Source organism: Meriones unguiculatus, chromosome 6, assembly GCF_030254825.1.
Source record: "Meriones unguiculatus strain TT.TT164.6M chromosome 6, Bangor_MerUng_6.1, whole genome shotgun sequence".
NCBI lineage: Eukaryota > Metazoa > Chordata > Mammalia > Rodentia > Muridae > Meriones > Meriones unguiculatus.
Genome location: NC_083354.1, coordinates 82,917,817 through 82,934,051, shown reverse-complemented (window position 1 = coordinate 82,934,051; position 16,235 = coordinate 82,917,817). Strand labels below are relative to the sequence as shown.

The window sequence follows — 16,235 nt, the reverse complement described above, 5'->3', positions numbered from 1 at the left end:
AGAAAAAAAAATTGTTTTTGTTTTGTTTCCAGAAAGTCCAAAGAGCGAAACCTGACTTTACCATGCACCACGTTGTATGCCAAGCGCACGAGTCAAAAGTTACTGCTGTAGCCCACACCTCACACAGCCTCTGTCTCTCGCCAGCACACTCGCCTCACGTTTCATTCAGCTCCTGCCCTGCTCGCGATCTGTGTAGGCAGGAATACAGTGGTTGCATCTAGATGGAACGTATGTGCCCTTGGTCATTATTACATAGCAACGCACAGCGACTATCTGTGTAGTGCTTATGTCGGGTGTTGTAAGTACTCTAGAGAGGATTTAAAGGGCAGGTTATATGCAAATCCTAAATTTTACATAAGGAACTCTAGAATATGACAATTTGTGGATACATGGGGAGTGCCTGGAACTAATACTTGGTGGATCCTGAAGGACAAAGATGATAACATCATATTTGTTATCATATTTGGAAACATGGAAACATCATCTGTCCTGTGATTCTTTTATCAAAGGGGATGCATGATTTAAGTCCTAATACTAAAATGAAATATCCTAGCAATCAGTGCTCAGTGGTCAGCTCCGGGAATACATTCCTATGGTGTTCTCCTGAGGATTCCAGAGCCTTGCGGGGACTCGATGGGAGATGCCCTATTTAAAGTCACACTAGGAAAGACTGCATCTTACTCATCCAGAGAAGCCTTTCAGAAGGGTTCTTACTAACCCTTGATGGGTACAAGCAAGGAAGCTCCCAAAAGCGTAATCACTTCAGAACCCCCAATGCAGTTTGGCACGTGGGTCCAGGACTAGACTTGATCCCACTCAGAACAAGCCGAGACCATCCAAGACCCTAATTAAAGTTAGATCAGCAAATAACTGCCACGCAGAGACAACTAGCTGCTTAGATGACAATCCTGACTTGGGCACTAGCGGCTTCTAAGGTCCCACAGGGAGGCCTGGGAGGAAAAGTGCAGCAGCACCCGTCTTTAGCCCTGCATGCTCATAACCACCTTCATCCTGCTCTGCTGGGCATGGAGGCTAGTCTAGGAGGGAAACAAAGGAACAGCTCGGGCATAAGAGAGCAACATCTCTTAGCTCACAGCCGTGGGTCCCATTAATGTGCTGTAATCAGGGTCCTTGTTCTTCTCTTACAATAATGGAAAACAAGTGACAAGAGTCTGCAGTCCCCTCTGCTGACCTCTTTCTGGTCCTTGGCACTACAAGGCTTCTACACAAAATAAAACAGCTCCTTCTGGACTTGTGTGACTTCTTTCTGCTTTGGTCTTCTTTTATCAGGTAAGTCTCCTTGGCCTCCGGCCATCAAATACCCTAATGTTCAGTGAGTATGCACTATAAGGAGAGAGATCTCCATTTTCCCTCAGATTACCTGATGGTAAATGTCCACATCATAACATAGTTAGCAAGTCCTATGGAGAAAGGCAGGCTCAGTATGTTAAAGAGGTCTAACACAATCCCACACCTGTTCCCTGAGCTTTTCAAGACCAGAGAGTCTGCCCACGTATCCCAGTCCTCAGGGTTCAGCAGAGCTAAACACAGAGGTACCGTTTCCCCCTTCAGTCACTCTGGAAATACTAAGTTACGATAAGCCCAGTACTGCTTCACCCTTCCTGATACTCTAGAAGAACTAAGTTACTATAAATCCAGTACTGTTTCACCCCTTCAGGCACTCTGGAAGTACTAAGTTACTATAAGCCCAGTACTGTTTCGCCCTTCCTGGTATTCTAGAAGTACTAACTTAGCACCCCTACCGTTCGAGGCAAGCAGAACGCGTGGAAAACTTTTCCTTACTGGAAAATCATTGCAACAAAAGCCTGCTCTGTGGTGCTCTGACTGAGCAGGACAAACTGCGGTTGGTTTTATTTTAACAGCCCATTCAGCGAGGCTCTTAGCACACTACAAACAGCAGCACCGCTTCGGTGGACACAGTGAATTCTTTCACTTCAGGAAGTTTCCAGATGCTGCCCAGATGCACTTACTCTCCCCGGATTCCTTCTTCAGAGTTCACACACTGCCATTTACCTGTAGAGGTGACGGTTGTCTTCAAAATCCTCCTGGCCCCATTTTCCCTTGATGTCTTCAATAACGTGATTCTTGAGGAATTTTCTTAGTAGCTGGATTGTCTGTTTGCGAGTTACCTCGGGTCCAAAGTTTTGGCTGTTCCTCAGAAGATCATGCAGCCAGTCCACAGCTTCAGCCGCAGTAAAGCAATGCTCGTAAGTCTTGAAGCGACATCGATGCTTCCGTAATGGCATCCTGGCACGAAAAAGCTCCACCGTTTCATTCCACTAGGCAAAGGACACAGAGCATTGAGTCACAGACTAGCATTTCTTTAAAGCTTGATACATCCCAAATATTTAAATCAAGGAACAGCAGTTTTCCACTTAATAAACTGCTTGAAGACTAGAGAGTACTCAGCTTAAACAAGACCCTAGTTAGATGATAAACAGATTGTCCCACAAACTGATGGGGTCACAGGCTGGTAGGTGGGAAAATGTGTAGGCAGATAAAATCAAAAATTTTTTTAAACAACAAACACTGGAATGATAGAAGGAGGCGTGGGTTTCTATTTGTAGCCTCCAAACTCTTGAAGCTGGAAGAAATGAATGGTGGGAAGCAATGATTACGAAATAATGTGAATGTAATCAATGCCACACAACTTAGAAAGGGTTAAGAGTAGTCTACATTATGGCTGTTTTGTTACAGCTGAAGCAAGCGCAGAACCTAACTACAGAAGAGAAACAAGCAAAATGCAGCTTGTCAAGGGTTGTTCTTCCTTTTTTCACTCAAGGAATAGTTACGGAAGACACGACCAGAGGGCCAAGTGGTGAAATTCACAGGCGTGAAAGCCGTGGTGGTTAGTGCTGGTTAAACTGAGCTCATGGCTGGGCGCAGTGTGGCATGCTGCTATAAGCCCAGCACTCAGGAAGCTGAGACAGGAGAACTCTGAGTTCAAGGCCAGCCTGGAATTCATACGAAATCCCAAGCCCAACTTAGACTACATAGTGAAACACTGCCTAACCCGACCCCCCGAAAGTTAGCCCACTGCACATAATTCGTTTCCAGAAGTCCCTTGTGTATTAAGACTTCATTCATCAAACACTTATAGATTGTTCATTGTGTGAGAAGAATCACAAGGGGAAAGAAGAGAGTTCCATGTGATAATAATGACACACTGCCAATGCTAAAGAGCTCAAGACAGGGCTGGAGAGATGGCTCAGGGGTTAAGAGCACTGCCTGCTCTTCCAGACGTCCTGAGTTCAATTCCCAGCAACCACATGGTGGCTCACAACCATCTATAATAAGATCTAGTGTCTTCTTCTGGCATGTAAGTGTATATGCAGATAGAACATTGTATACATAATAAATAAATAAAATATATATATAAAAAAGAAAATAAAAAAAAGAGCTCAAGACAGTAGAGAAAAACCTTTAACAAAAAAAAAAAAGATGTTTGTTAGGAATCACTAGACATTTCCAATCATACACACGAACTGCAAAGCACCTTCTATTCTTTTGCTGCAGTGAAGTTCTCTTACGCCATTTGCTTGCCTGAGAGGATGCTTGGTTGTGAGGCTCTTCTAGAAGAACACAGTTTAGTTAGGCATGGCGTCTTCAGATGCCACAAGGACAGACAGCAGACTGACTAGACAGAGCTCAGGTTCTGAAGCCCAGTGTGACTGAGAGCACAGCCTGCTCAGCTAATGGCCAGCAGGCTGGCCTCATACTCACTGCTGGCCAAGCCTACGTATCTCCCATTGTAAAACAACTAAGACCAGAGATGTAAAAAATAAAAATGAAAATCCTGTCACAGTGCCTGCCTGGAAGAAGGTACCTAGTAATTCTCACCCCCATGTCGCTATTGCCTTTATTATCGGAGTGGGTGTGGCCACTAAAGCTGAGCAAGTATACAGAGAAGACCCCTAAACTGAGTCTCCAGGATTCAGTCCAGTCTCTGTCAATAAGTGTGTAGTTTATCGTTACCAGTCAACATGTTTCTGTAGAAATTTATAGCAAACTACACCTCAAAGAAGTTGAGATTCTGATATGTAAAAATCATGGAAGCTAGCTGGTGTGGTAGCATGTACCATACTATCTTGGTTAAGGCAAGAGGTATGTGAGTTCAAGGCTAGCCTGAGAATCAAAAGAAAGCCGTGGAGGTAGGTAGGTGTTTTCCACAGTCAGCCTGCTAAGAAACGGGGTAGCATGTTCAAGGTGCTGGCTCAATACACTCCAGTCAAATCAAAGAACTATGTGGCCCCTTCTTACACTTGGTTTATGAACCTTTACAGAGGCCAACGTGTCAGATCAGTGCATAGTGACTTACTCTAGTTCAGCAAAGTGACCCTGGCCTTGAACTTGATGTTGGACCCCTTTAACAAGACAGAATCAATCTCTAAAGAATGGGGGAAAAGGTATTGGGCCAGCCCAGGGTTCTAATCCCAGACCTTCCATTAACTGCTTATTTAAGGTTTGGTACACGTTAAATGTCATAAAACATCTCGTTTCCTTCTGCTCCCAAATGCGACTTAAAGAATACCATGAGCCACTACGACCCTCCACAGACAAAAACCAGAGCTCAGATCTCAATGTCAAGACAACTCAGCCTCTTCCTCCCTGTGTACAAGTGAAACTGCATCAGTGACTGAAAGTCAGGAACTGAGTAGGTCTAGAATAAGGGAGCTACTTATCTAGTTCCTGCTGGGAGCTTTATGAACACAGCAATGACCTAGTGAGCATCCCAGCATCCCGGTAGTCAAATGACAGAGATAGCAGTGAGTGAATACTGCAAACATCAGAGAGCGGTCACTAAATAAAAACACTCACAGCTTTCCACAGCCTATGCCAGAGACAGCAAGAACACCACAGCGATGCTCCTGCCACGCCTCGGAATTAATCCCACCCGCGCAAGGAGGCTCTTGCCTATTCTTCGCTTCTAGGATGTGAATGTGTGAATGGATGGCCATCATTTCGTTCCTCAGGCAGCAGGCACGTTCCAGCCTTTCTCCCCGCGGTGCCTTCATGTGATCCTCATAGTAACTGTAACTGTTCTTCTGGTGTCGTGAACCCAGGAGAGCAAAGACTAAAAAGGAGATGGACTAAAGTCTCATGTAAGAGCCTTTATTCGAGGCATCGGACAATTTATATTCTGAGGGTTAGGCAAGGTCATGAGAGATGTTCAAATGAGTTTGGGCCGTATACAGTTATGAGGAAAACTCATGTTTAGAAGCATCATTCTCAAAAATAATGGGTAAGATGATGGGTCATCTAAAGTAAACCCCCTCCTCTTTATTGCACCTGGGATGGGCATGAAAGCACACTCCAAGCACAATCCACCTAATGGACCCACAGAGGTCACTAGACCTTTGTCTTGTTTCCTTGAGGCTGTCTCACAAGTTCTCACAACATTTTCTCACCCGGCTTATCATGAACCATGTCGATAGTAACCACCCTCCTAAAAGTTAGGGATTTGTTCAAAACTGCTCAGTGGAGGTCTTCCGTAAATTATTTTTAAGTGATTTTTTTTTTTAATGACAGTTGTTTCAATGATGATGAATAAGTAGCTGACTAGCTCCTATATTGTTATGAATCGGGTCTGTCATTTAATTTTTACCATAAAAATTTACCTAACCTGTAAAATTTTATTTTTAAGACAGACATCAGTGCTTTAGAAAATGAAATTGTTATACCTATAAGAAAGTTCAGCAAGCCGGGCACCTATAATCCCAGCACTCAGGGAGGTAGAGGCAGGTGGATCTCTGTGAGATCGAGGCCAGCCTGGTCTAAATGTGAATCCAGGACAGCCAAAGCTACACAGAGAAAGAAACCCTGTCTAGAAAACCAAAAAGTAAAAAAAAAAAAAAAAAAAAGAAAAGAAAATCTCCAGGCTAATAGATTCTCAGGCTCTTCCTGGATAGAGACAGAAACAGAGTGATTTTGAGAGAAAGAAGAGCAGAGCCAAGGAAAAGGGAGAGAAAGGCTAAACCTTGAAGGACAAGAGAGAACAAGTCACAAAAATATTTATTTATTAAAAGCTTTAAGGCACAGCTGGATTATGTTCCTAAAATATTGGCAGGTTTTACTTTTAATAACAATGGTAATTTCTGGTAATAGCAACCCTCACATTTAGGGGGGAAAAAAACTGGTACTCACTGTATCTTCCAATTCTTAATATTTAACATTAGGTATCTCATATAATAAAACTGAAAGCTAAATTGATTATCTGCAAAATTCTGGTAAAACTGAAGGGTTTATTATTATTATTAATTATCCACATACTTTTCTAATTAGTTGACTAGTCTAAACTGGGCTTGAATGTCATGGGGGGTAGGGGCTAAAAGCATCCAAATAAAGTATTTCTCTTTACGGATGTGAGAGAGACTCCAGTAGCATCTACATACTGCACCTCTGCAACCATGAAAAAAGGCACCCCATACAGTTCTGTGAAGACCACTCTCTTAGTCACTGCTCTTTTGCCGTGAAGAGACACCACGACCACGGCAACTCTTACAAAACAGAGCATTAAGTTTGGGCCTGCTTACAGTTTCAGAGTTTAGCTCATTACCATCGAGGCAGGGGAGGGCAGCACGCAGGTAGACACAGTGTTGGAGACGTAGCTGAGAGTCCTACATCTGGGGCAGCAGGGAGCAGGAAGAGAGAAATACTGGGCCGGGCCTGGCTTTTGAAACCTCAGAGCCCCACACCCCCAGCCCCAGAGGCACACTTCCTCCAAAAACGGCCCAACTTCTCCAACAAAGCCACACCTCCTAAACTTTCTCAAGTAGTAGTGAGCCTTTAGGAGCCATTCTTATTTAAGCCACCACAATGACACTGAAAACAGTTCCAATTATTATATTCATTGTTACTGTAAGACAGGGTAAAGACTCACCATACCAAGATACAGTCTGTTTTGCTTGAACAAGTACTGGGACTAAGTTGTGTAGAGGAAGAAATGTGTTCTTTTTTTTCTACCCTGAGGGAAGATATAATCGTCAACGCTTATCCAAGATTTCAGTCACCCACAGAAAACAGCAATCTGAATAATAGAAATTTCCAAAACTTTCCAGCTCCTAAGTTTTCAATTGTATGCATCACCGGATAGCAGTTTAAATGCTCAAGTTGTGTAAATGGCGGGGCCACTTCTGCAGAAGCAGTTAGGAAATAACCGCTTCTGCAGAAGCAGTTAGAAAATAACCACTTCTGAGACTATTTTTTTTCCTTGTCATCACCATTCACACCTCTGCGAAACTAGCCCTAAAGAAAACCTAAAATTATTATTTATTTTATCCTTTCTTTAAATAAATGGATCATTCTGGGTGTTCAATGGGTTGTGCAATGATGCCTCCAATCCTCTTCGCAGGCTCCTTAACAACGTGACTTTTATCACCTCTCCACACTAAAAAGTAGAAATGGGGGCTGCAAGATGGTTCAGCAGATAGGTGCTTGCTACACTAGGCCAGCAACCTGAGTTTGATCTTTGCACATAAAGTTGGAAGGAAAGATATGACTTCCCAAAGTTGTCCTCTAACCTCTATACACACAAACACACCCCACACACACATACACAGCAATAATAACAAGTCATCTTTTTAATGAAAGTAAATTTTTAGATTCTAGACTCAGCCTTTTTACTTGCTTTGGCCAAGTAAAAACGTCACCAGCTAAAACCATGGCACCAGGAGACCACTGAAGATTCTGAGCAAACCTGTCAGAACATTTGGTTCAACTAACACTGAGAACCAGGGTACCACGTGACACCATCCAGCGCCAGTCAAATCACCAGATAGGGACACATGAGTGATCTCCGTAGGAAGAACCACTGACATGAGTCCAGTCCAGACCAATGACCCTAAGCAAATATTTGGTGTTTTCAGCCAAACGAAACAATACCACAGTCTCTAAAATCTTAGGAGAAACTCCATATGTGACATGCGCTATTTTCTGTGAAGAAGATGCATAATCTTCATTGGCTTCTCCAAGTGCTCCCATAAGTCGAAGAAGAAATAGCCTGAAACCTAGTTTCCCGTCCACCGAAGGTGGCTTGATTCCAGAGACACAGGCTACCTGGTTCTAGAGAGAAAGGAAACTATGTCTCTAAGCATATGAGTCTGAAAGGTGAGTTAGAGTTTGGATGCTCATCCCCACCTTCTCCAGAGTATAGAGAGCGGTGAGACTTGATGTCAAGGTACAGGCAGCTGAGAGTGTTCACAGACTGATCTCGAAGTCCTCTAAAACACTGAGTCTATTCCGCGGTCCTAAAATTACTTCCTCCGAGAACCAACACAGATCAGGCAAGACTCTGAAAAATCACAACTTGTCCCCACAAGAAAGGGACTCAACCTGGAGCATCTGCAGAGCTTCCACACTACCTATCAGAGTGGTTCCCTAAGTGAGCACTAACCCCTGACTCGCCTGCGGCAGGAACCGTAGAGGGGCGAGCCACCTCGGCGCTGTGCACCGTTACAGAGAACCCTCGTCAGGTGTCAACAGCGCCGCTCAGGAAGGAGACACACCCAGCCAGGATCACCGCAATCCGCAAGCGATACACCATTAGGGTGGTCTCGGGGCTCCACCCACGGTCAATCCAGTCCTAGACGCTAGAGTAGGTCCCGGGGACAAAGAAGAACGCGATCGCCTGCCGTGCATGCAGAAGGCGCGGTCTCCAGCCGAGAGCCCAGCCACCGCCGACAGATGAAGGCCATGCCACCTCGGTGGGGCACGCTCCAGGCCCCGTCTGCCCGCTGCAGGGCAGGCAGGGTGAGGAGCCGCGACCCCGACAGACACTCGCCCACCGGCACCTGCGGTCCCGCCACGACCGCGCACAGCCCGGATCGCGGTGGTGACGACGGCGCCGGGTCGGCTAGGACCCTCTGTCACTCACCAGCCTGGTGGCCCGGTACGGCCCGGGCCCCACGATGCGGTGCTCCATCCCCAACCCGCAGCGGTAGCGGGACAACTCCGGAGCCGATTCCCGGCACCGCGCTGCAGTTTGAATCCCAAGCCCGGAGGTTCCGGGCGTTGATTGGACGAAGCGAGGGCACGTGACCGGAACTGCGTGAGGGGGCGGGGTCGTGGGGCGGGGCCGTGCTGTCCGGGATTTCTCTACCCTCGGCTTGCAGGGAGGAAGACAAGCTTCCTCCGCGGCCGGGACACTCGCGGGCGTGACTGAACGCGCAGGGTGTCGCCGGCCCGCGCTGGATGGCGCTGCCCAAACCCTAATCGGACTGTCGCCGCCGCGTGCCCACTTGGCACACCAGCTCTGCCGCCTTAGAGCCCGGTGACCCAAGCCTAGGTGTCCTGTCAGCACCTAGGGCAGAGCCAGCTGCAGAGAAAGAAGTGGGTGGTGAAAGGAAGCGAGTTGTCTACTCTCCAAGCTCTCCAAGGGGAGGAACATTTAAAAACCAGCTAAGCTAGGCACTCCGCCTTAGTGAGGACTGTAGAGGGACTGTCAGAGTGATAAGGAGGCCCTGTTCAGCTTCTGTTGTGTTCGGTTGAAAAAGTACAGCAATTCTCCTCCTCCTTAAACTGAAGTTTTCTGTTTAGCAATCTGACTGAAATTGTTGGTCCTTAGTTTACGGGGTTGACTAGCGTGTTTTCTCTGCACTGAATCGCCTACACACTTCCAGCCCTTGGGTATTGTTGGTCCGACTTAGGACTCTTGAGAGAGACAAATGACTTCACCATCCTCCATACTATATGCCCTTAACTCACTGACTGTGAATCTATGTCTGGATATCTCCGTGAAAACAAGGATGGGAGAGTGCTGAACAACTCCACCTTGATCACAGAAGCTGATATGCAATGGACACGTGATTAACTCAACAGACAGTGATTATTTCAAACAGTCAAAACTGGTGGGAGCGATGAGAATAAACAGGGCTGAGCCTGGGACACTGATACGAACAACCCCCTTCCGGGAACATGGTAGAAGAGGGTGCAAAGAATGAGGTGAAAGATGGGGATAGGGAGGAGGGCTGTGAGGAGCTGTCTTCTGGACGTGAGAAGGCTGATAAGGCGGCTGCCCTCATGAACTCACAGCAAGTTTGTTTACTTGTTCAAGATCTGCACACCGTGGAGCCTGCCAACATTCGGGCTCGACGGGGAAGGGCACACGAGTCCACTAGTGAGGGGATGATTGGAAGATAGTGGCTGCTAGGAGATGTCATCTGTTTTCTTTCCCACACCCATGCTCGTGTAAGCAGCCCTAATTAAACTCCAGTGGGTCATTAAAAGAAGAAAAAAAAAAAAAAAAAAAAAAAAAAAACAAGATACAAAATACAGCCTGGACATGCTCAGGTAAATTTTTCTGAGTGCCTGAGGAGGGATGGCTCAGCTAGTAAAGGCACTTTCTGCTAAGGCCAGTGTATGCCCTGAGTTTGATCCAGAGGACCTACGTGATAGCAGGAAAGAACTGATTCCCACAAGTTGCGTTCTGACCTTCACAGATGTACTGTGTCATGCTCAGGCACTTATACACAGACACACACAGGTACACACACACATAATAAATCAATACAAATTTAAAAAGAGAGATTGATGAAAAAGGATGAATTCTCCCACCTCATCCTACCCTATTCAGGTGTATATTTAGTCTTATCATGAAAAAAAAAACTTCCTGGAATACTGCATATATAATACTTTTGCAAACATGAAAAATTCATTTTATCTCCAATGAGTAATCCTCATCACTCTTTATGCCTCCACATGTTGTAGAACAATTCTGCTTTGATGAGGGTTGCCAAAGGATGTCTGTATATTTAGTACAAGAGGTAGATGGAAAAGGAATTTTAGAATCTCGTCCATCCTGGTGGTAGAGCTGGGATCCTACAACAAAGCTTGCCCATCCTTAAATTAGCAGCTTTTGACTTCCATGGAAATCACAGATGTAGAAATCTGCTGGATCTAGATTTCAATTTCAATAATGACCAGTACACTAACAAGTTGAGTGACTTCAAGCTACGTATTTAATTCCCCTCTACTTGGGGGCAAAGTGGAAATCTTGGCGGTTGTCATGCAGAGCTGATATGAGGACTTAAAATGATACATTAAGGTACTCAATTGGTGCCCATTATATAGCAATAGTTAAAAGATGGACCTCAGGGCTTGAGAGATGGCTCAGCAGTTAACAACCATTACTGTCTTTGCAGAGTGCAGACTTTATATCCCAGCACCCACATCAGACAGTTCACAATGACTTGTGACTCAAGAAGATCCAGTGCCTCTTCTGGCCTCCACAGGCAACTAACTGCGCTCATGTGCACATACCCACATACAGACACACGCACCCACGCATGATTAGAAAATAAAATATTGTCAAAAGGAGCTACCTCTGAAAACGAAGTCATACTAGCTTCTTCAGCATCTTTCCCAAGTCCTCTATGAGCCAGGGAAGATAATTTCCACTAACTTGAAAGGCATATGTCCACGGACCCACATATCAGAAGCCCCAACGGCAACCTTGGATGTAATATAAAGGGACTGCTGATCACCTACCAGGCTTTCTGCATCTCATAAAAGCAGTTCACCGACTTTTACCCTCTCCATACCCCAAATCCAGTGCCTTCTTCCCCACTCGTCTATTTTTCATCCACAGCTATTTCTCAAACATATTCCTGCTTCACGGCCTTTGCAGTACCCTGCCAGGGGTGGTGTTGCTCCAGCTCCTTGCACGGCCTCCATCAGTTCTACCCCGCAGCCTGCCTACAAGCATCTCTTAGCCTTTAGTGTGAGGTTTCATGCCACGCTACTAGCACTGCTTTTTTCCTCATAACACTTAACATGTATCTAGTTTTTGTTTGTTTGTTTGTTTGTTTATTCTATGAGAATGATGATTACCCAATAAAGAGGTTCCACCTTTCTGGGGATGGTTTCCATTTTTTGAAATATGGAGAGAACTTGGCTAACATTTTAAGGGCAGAGAAAACAGAAAGCGTCTTGTGATGCTTAACTCAAACTTCAAAAGCAAGAACCTTTGTTTTGTGCGACACGTTAGTGCCCTTTTGGATGGCTAGGCAAGAGAAAGCCATATTTGTAATTCTATAAGCCTAGAGCCTCACTTCATTTTCATAGAAAAATTTCAAAAATATTTTTGAATAATCCAGGAATTGGTTTTGTTTAAGACTGCACCAAACATTACCATGTCAGGAGTCATGTCACCAACAGCAAAGCACATTGTGATGTCTGACGCCGAACGTCTCAGCCTATACCGCACAGTTGTTGAATTCGTGGGAATTATACCAAAAAAAGTAACATATAGTTGGCCCTTATTTCAGAATGTCAGACAAAGAGGAAGACGCTCACAATATTCAGCTTGTTTTCTTATTACTTATTATAATTGTGTGCGTGCGTTCCTGTGAGACCAGCTGTTCAGAATCGGTTCTCTGGGAATCAAACCCACGTTGTTAGCTTGCATGACAGGCACCATTAAGCATCTCTCCAAGACTCACCTTATATTTGTAAGTAATGTAGATTCTTACTGGATTCATGGCATTTCCCCCAGCACAGCTGTGTTTGAATATTGAATTGTGTTTCAAGTGAATATTACTTTATTATAAATCATGTCTACCTGAGCGTGTAGCTCATTAGGAAAGTCCTGACTTCGCATGTGTGACGCCCTGGGTTTGACTCAAAAACATAACTAAGTGACTTTTAATTTTTTCTTCTGTAAATGAATAGTATTTACTTTTAATTATATGTAGGCTGACCACCTGAGTTAACTTCACCAGGAGATCCAGTTTGGAATCATTTCTCTGGAATATAAATTTCATGATGTGAAGGACATCTAGTTTCCCAGTTTTCCCCAGTTTCTAGACCAGAATCTGCTTTGTAAAGAATGTTTATTTTAGTTATGTTCTTGTTGGAATTTTTTTTTAATGCTCTGACAATAGCAGTTCAAGGGAGAACATTCATTTTGGCCCATAGCCAGACGGAGGATATAGGTCACCATGTTGGGGAAGACACGGCAGCAGGCAGGGTGGCATGGTGACAGGAGCAGGAGGGCTGGTCACATGGTGTCTTCATCCAGGAGGCAGAGAATGAAGAGGAGCTGGTCCACCCCTGTGACCTTCCTCCTTTAGAGAGGATCCCTGCTCTAAAAGTTCTGCAACCTTCCTGAACAGGACCGCCAGCTGAGGACCAAGTATTCAAAGACATACACCTGTGTGCAACAGTTCCTATTCAACTGCAATACTTATCAAATGTTTTGCTTATCACCATATCTTTGTATGGATGTTAAAATGTCTTAACTTACTTTTTAGAACATTTGAGTGCAAGGGAGAATCTGCAATTTAGTCTATGATTTTTCTGTCTCAGCATATGCAGTCCTTTCTTTCCCTCCCCACTGAATAAGTCCAGAATGAAGCAGTTTTGGTTTCGTTGGTGGTATTTGTTTGTTTGCAACATATAGCCCAAGTTGGTCTTGAGCCCAGTACTTCATGCATGCCAGCTAAGCACTCTACCAGCTGTCACATTCTTAGTCCCATTGTTGTCTGTCAATGAAACATCTGTCTTTCTGACTTACCCTCCAACCTTAGAGTTGACCAAGTTTGTGATCATTTCTTTAAAACTATTTTAAAAATAGGAAAAAAAAAACAACTACACAGACAAGTACGGTGTTGTATGCCTGTAATCTAAGTAGGGGAGGGAGGCTGCAGCTGGGTAATCATGAATTTGAGAAAAAACAACAACAACAACAACAAATATATGTGCATATGTGTGTACAATTATATACATTTGCATTGTAGATACATGTATAAATGTACGTACATAGGTGTTCTTGTAAGTGTGTGTGTTTCTACCTTTATTTTCTGCTTTAGTGTATGGTATTCTGTAAATATAAGCTGCATTCTTCTTTCTCTAAAGAAACACCACTTCTTTTTTTTTTTTTCTGTATTGGGGGCTGCATGTGCTTCCTCAAATGTCAGAGGTCAACATCGAGTGTCTTATGTCATCACTCTTTTTGGTGATGACATAGGGGAGGGGGGCAAAGACCACAAATATTTAATTTAAAATCACAGTGTCTTAGGCAGGCTGCCCTCCTGCAGCCTGAAGCCATAGCTCCTCCAGGGGTCCCTCTGGGCTCAGCAGAAGAAGTATGGGCAGTCCTCAGTCTGTCTCCACACTCCTGGAGATGAGGCCAGGCCCTTTGGTGCTTGCTGGGAAAGAAGGATCTGTCTGTCCCGCGGGAGCCTCCTTCGTTACCACTGCTGGCTCATCTTCCCCATCCTGAGGTGGATGGACCAAGATCTTGTCCAAGATGCCAAACTTCTGGGCCTCCATGGGGCTCATGTAGCAGTCCCTCTCCATGGCTGACTCGGTCACCTGTAGGCAATGCTGGTGTGCTTGGCGTAGATGCTGTACAGCTGCTTCTTCAGCTTCTTGATCTCCTCGGCCTGGAGGGCAATGTCTATGGCTTGCCCCTTGTTCCCACTGAGCTAATTTTACTTCATTTGTTCTGTGACAGGATCTTCCTACATAGCTCTGGCTGCGCAGGAAATCACTGTGTAGACCAGGCTGGCCTAAAGCTCACGTCATCACTCTTAATCTTTTTATTTTATACAGAGTATCTTATTAAATCTGATGAGCACCAAATGGCTTGACTGACTGGCCAGTGAGCGTGCCAGATTCTCTTGTCTGGAACTCCAAATGCTGAGGTAACAGGTAACTTGGTTTAGATAATTTTACTAATATCTTCAAAAATCAAAATGGACAGTCAACATAAAAGATAACACATATTTATATAAAGGCATTTCAAGGGGCTGGAGAGATGGCTCAGCGGTTAGGAGCACTGTCTGTTCTTTCACAGGTCCTGAGTTCAATTTCCCAGCAGCCACATAGTGCCTCACAACCATCTATTCTGGGATCTGATACACTCTTCTGCATGCAGGTGTACATGCAGATAGAGCACGCATAAACATAAAATAAATAAATATATATTTTTTAAAAAGACATTTCAAGAGGAACCTGTTATCAATTCATCCAAGCAATCTTTACCAGCCATGAACTTTATTTAAAAAAAAATTGCACAGTTGAAGAATGAAAAATGACCAAAATCAATGTCTTTACTTGTCCTGCATACAATGTGGGTTGAACTGGGGTTCAGTGACTATGCAATGTCTACGTAATCACATCACTGACCTGTCAAGTGTAACACCCAGTTGTGTCTCCATTGGATCCTTACATGCCCTTCTACATCCTGAGTAGAACAATTTGAATAACGAGCTGTGAGTTCTCTGCTGTGGCACATTTAAGCATGAGGCTGTTGAGACGCCATAGCAAACTACTCAGTGTGGAAGCATCTTCACTGGACGAGTGTCATTACATTGAGAACTGGCTGTTTCACCGACTTGCCGCTGGCACGAGCAAGTTGCAAGCTGGGCAGCAGAAAGCAGTTTGTTCTAATTTAATGAAAGGCATATTAAAATATTTTTGAGCAAACAAGGGCTAAGATCTGAAATGTTTTTAAGTGCCACTCTGGCTACTGTGATTAGATAGGTCTGTAGTGAGGGTTTTGGTCTCTAAAAAAACCCAGTTATGTCATATGGATATGTTTTTGTTTTAATCCCAGGTGTGGGATATGGGGCTGCTTCACAGCAGGTGTTTATGATTTGCCTCGTGTACTAGCAGAGGAGTGATCTTTGCCAGCTGCAGATAGTTTAATTGTGGGGACTCTGGAGAGGGTATAAATGGGAGAGCCTCCAGAGGGCCCGTGGTCACTGCTGCTCCCCCTACTGCTGTGTTTGCTATTGCTACATTGCTGGTTTGTTGGTTTGCTGGACTTCTTGATATTCTGACAACAAAGACTGCACGTGCCTCCAAGGAACCTAACGTCCCTAATCATCAGGAAGTAGTCTGTTGAGGTCTACGTCCTCTTTCCTCCCTAACCTTCTTTCTCTCCTATGAAGTGTTCAGGGGTTGGAAGAGAGTAAAGGTATAAGAACCCAATAAAATAGCTAAGCAAATACACTGTCATAGGGGAGGCACAGATCACAGGGTGGAAACAGGTAAACTGGGCAGGAAGCTGTTGCAATAGCCCAACAGATAAAACAAATAATCAGCCTAGTATTGGTACATGCTGGCATCCAACAAGCAGTTGTTGAAGGCATTAACAAGCAAATGAAACTAGACCTCAAACAGTTTCAGTTTTTCAGATTGCCAAAGTAGCTCAGTAAATATAAGTGCTTGTGCTAAGTCTAAAGTTCTAAGTTTGCACCCAGGACCCACAT

The 16,235-nt window shown here is 44.6% G+C and overlaps 1 protein-coding gene across 1 annotated transcript in view; it reads right to left on the bottom strand.

Annotated features, from left to right (window-relative positions):
* Depdc1b (DEP domain containing 1B) overlaps nucleotides 1–9,012 on the bottom strand; it is a 69,166-nt gene extending 60,154 nt beyond the window's left edge. Inside the window, exons 1-2 of the mRNA XM_021632760.2 lie at nucleotides 8,894–9,012; nucleotides 2,035–2,300 (exon numbers count right to left, since the gene is read on the bottom strand). Coding sequence (XP_021488435.2) covers nucleotides 2,035–2,300; nucleotides 8,894–8,941 — 314 coding nt within the window. The 5' untranslated portion in view covers nucleotides 8,942–9,012. The remainder of the gene's footprint in view (nucleotides 1–2,034; nucleotides 2,301–8,893) is intronic.
* Nucleotides 9,013–16,235: the final 7,223 nt, after the last annotated feature.